Source organism: Propithecus coquereli, unplaced genomic scaffold (genome assembly GCF_000956105.1).
Source record: "Propithecus coquereli isolate 6110/MARCELLA unplaced genomic scaffold, Pcoq_1.0 Scaffold197, whole genome shotgun sequence".
In the NCBI taxonomy this organism is placed as follows: Eukaryota; Metazoa; Chordata; class Mammalia; order Primates; family Indriidae; genus Propithecus; species Propithecus coquereli.
Genome location: NW_012144633.1, coordinates 2,326,123 through 2,328,239, shown reverse-complemented (window position 1 = coordinate 2,328,239; position 2,117 = coordinate 2,326,123). Strand labels below are relative to the sequence as shown.

General features: G+C 36.8%; 1 protein-coding gene across 1 annotated transcript in view; it reads left to right on the top strand.

Annotated features, from left to right (window-relative positions):
* The first annotated feature begins 300 nt into the window (after positions 1-300).
* Positions 301-2,117, top strand: part of LOC105809623 (myomegalin) — an 88,861-nt gene continuing 87,044 nt past the window's right edge. Inside the window, exons 1-2 of the mRNA XM_012643459.1 lie at positions 301-479; positions 1,401-1,595. Of these exons, the coding sequence (XP_012498913.1) occupies positions 303-479; positions 1,401-1,595 (372 nt within the window). The 5' untranslated portion in view covers positions 301-302. The remainder of the gene's footprint in view (positions 480-1,400; positions 1,596-2,117) is intronic.

Genomic DNA, 2,117 nt, shown 5'->3' with positions numbered 1-2,117 from the left:
TCTGCCACTTTTTAAAGAAGTCCTTCACTTTCTCTATAGCATAGCATACTTCCTCCAGAGTACTTCATTTTATCATGTACTCTATATTTATCTCCCCACAAACTAGGTAAGAGTTCCTAAAAACCAAAAATAGATTAATATTAGTATTGTTAGATTAGGTACTAAGCTTTCTCTTACAAAAAAAGTTGATAGATAGAAAATAATTTAAGAGAGAATTTAAAGGTGGATCTAATTTCTTGTTTAGCCTGAGCAGTACGGGATGACTCTTTGACTTATGGTTCCTCTCTTTGTGACTGTAGAGTATGGAGAGTCTCCTGAGGGCCAAAGGCCTGCAAGTGGAACAGTTAACTACTACCTGTCAAAACCTCCAGTGGCTGAAAGAAGAAATGGAAACCAAATTTAGCCATTGGCAGAAGGAACAAGAGAGTATCATTCAGCAGTTACAGACATCTCTGCATGACAGGAACAAAGAAGTGGAGGCAAGACTTCAGTAAAAGACAGTTGGTTTAGTGGTTATGTAATCTCAGCCTTGGATTAGTCCTCTTGAGGTCTGGGAGGCCAGTGACCCATCTTTAATTCCATTCTGTGCCTGGGCAAGTCATTGACCTTCCCTGGGACTTTTTGTCACACCTGTAAACTTGAGGTAGCAATTATCTTTCTCAAAGAAGTCGTATGAGGATTAATGAGATCTAAAAAATACATCCATGATGTGATAGCTAACCTTTATTAGTCACAGGGTTCATGCTAGGTCAGGTACTGTTTTAAGAGCTTAGTGGATATTAACTCATTAATCCTTACAAATCTGTGAGGGACATACTATATGATCCGTGTTTTACTGACAAGGAAACAGACTTCTGAAGTTAAGTAGGTCATCCAAGGTAACACAGCTAATAAGTAGCAGATCCAGTATTCAACCTAGGCATTATGGCTCCACAGTTTCAATAACCATGTACTATCTCTCAGTATGGAAATAGAAACTGTCACCATGCTAATAAATACAGTGTTCATTATTCCTTTTCAGCTTATCATTTTGTGCTCCCTCTATAAAGGTACACTGGGGAGAAAATAAATAAATGAACTGAGTGTCCAATTATCCTCACCTAACATTAATTATTGTGTGCCCTGAGCAAATAGGAACAGAATTTATTTTGGAAAACAATTGTAAGTTGCCACTATACGTACTTTTCTGTCTTGTTAGCATTCATTCTCTAAACATGTATTTATAGCTACCTATGTGCCAGGCCTCTGCTAGATCTAGAAAAACGAAAATGAGCGAAATATGATACTTATTCTCAAGAATCTCATATCTCTTTCTTCTATGGTAGATTCTTATAAGCCCTTTGATATGTAGTAGAGGCTATTCTTTTCTCCAGAAATTTACACTGTCTCTTCTGTATTAGGATCTTAGTGCAACATTGCTCTGCAAACTCGAACCAGGGCAGAGGGAGATAGCAGAGGAGCTATGCCAGCGTCTACAGCAAAAGGAAAGGATGCTGCAGGACCTTCTAAGTGACCGAAACAAACAAGCTGTGGAACATGAAATGGAGATTAAAGGCCTGCTTCAGTCTGTGCGCACCAGGGAGCAGGAAAGCCAAGTAAGGACTAATGCAGAAACCAGAAAAGTATCAGTGCATTTGTAGTCTGCAAATAGGAAGCATTTGAGCCTTGTAATGTGCATATATTTATGTCATTTTATAGTCAATTCCATTAGTTTCTTTCCTTCAGTTTATTAGCTAGATCACAGTTTTACATTGATCATCAAAGAATGAAAAATTTTTTGAACACTTTGCATTTGGAAGGATGCCGAAACAATACATGTATCCATTAATTTCATTAAATACATTTTTTTTCCTTAATGATCTGATCACTTTGAGAGCAAGGAGTATGGGGTTTTGGAGTGTTTTGATTTTGATTCTAAATTATCAAGACTTGAGTGATATATTGCATTTCCGGCCAAGATAAGGGAAAACTTACACTCAACAGATTTTCTCTTAATTCTTGTAAAATCTGTTACCTTAAGAGGAAAAAAAGATTGTAGTTTTCAAAGGTCATGATGAGACTAAGTAATCTCATAATAACATGGGTTATATTAATCTCAAAATAATGATGCGTAACTA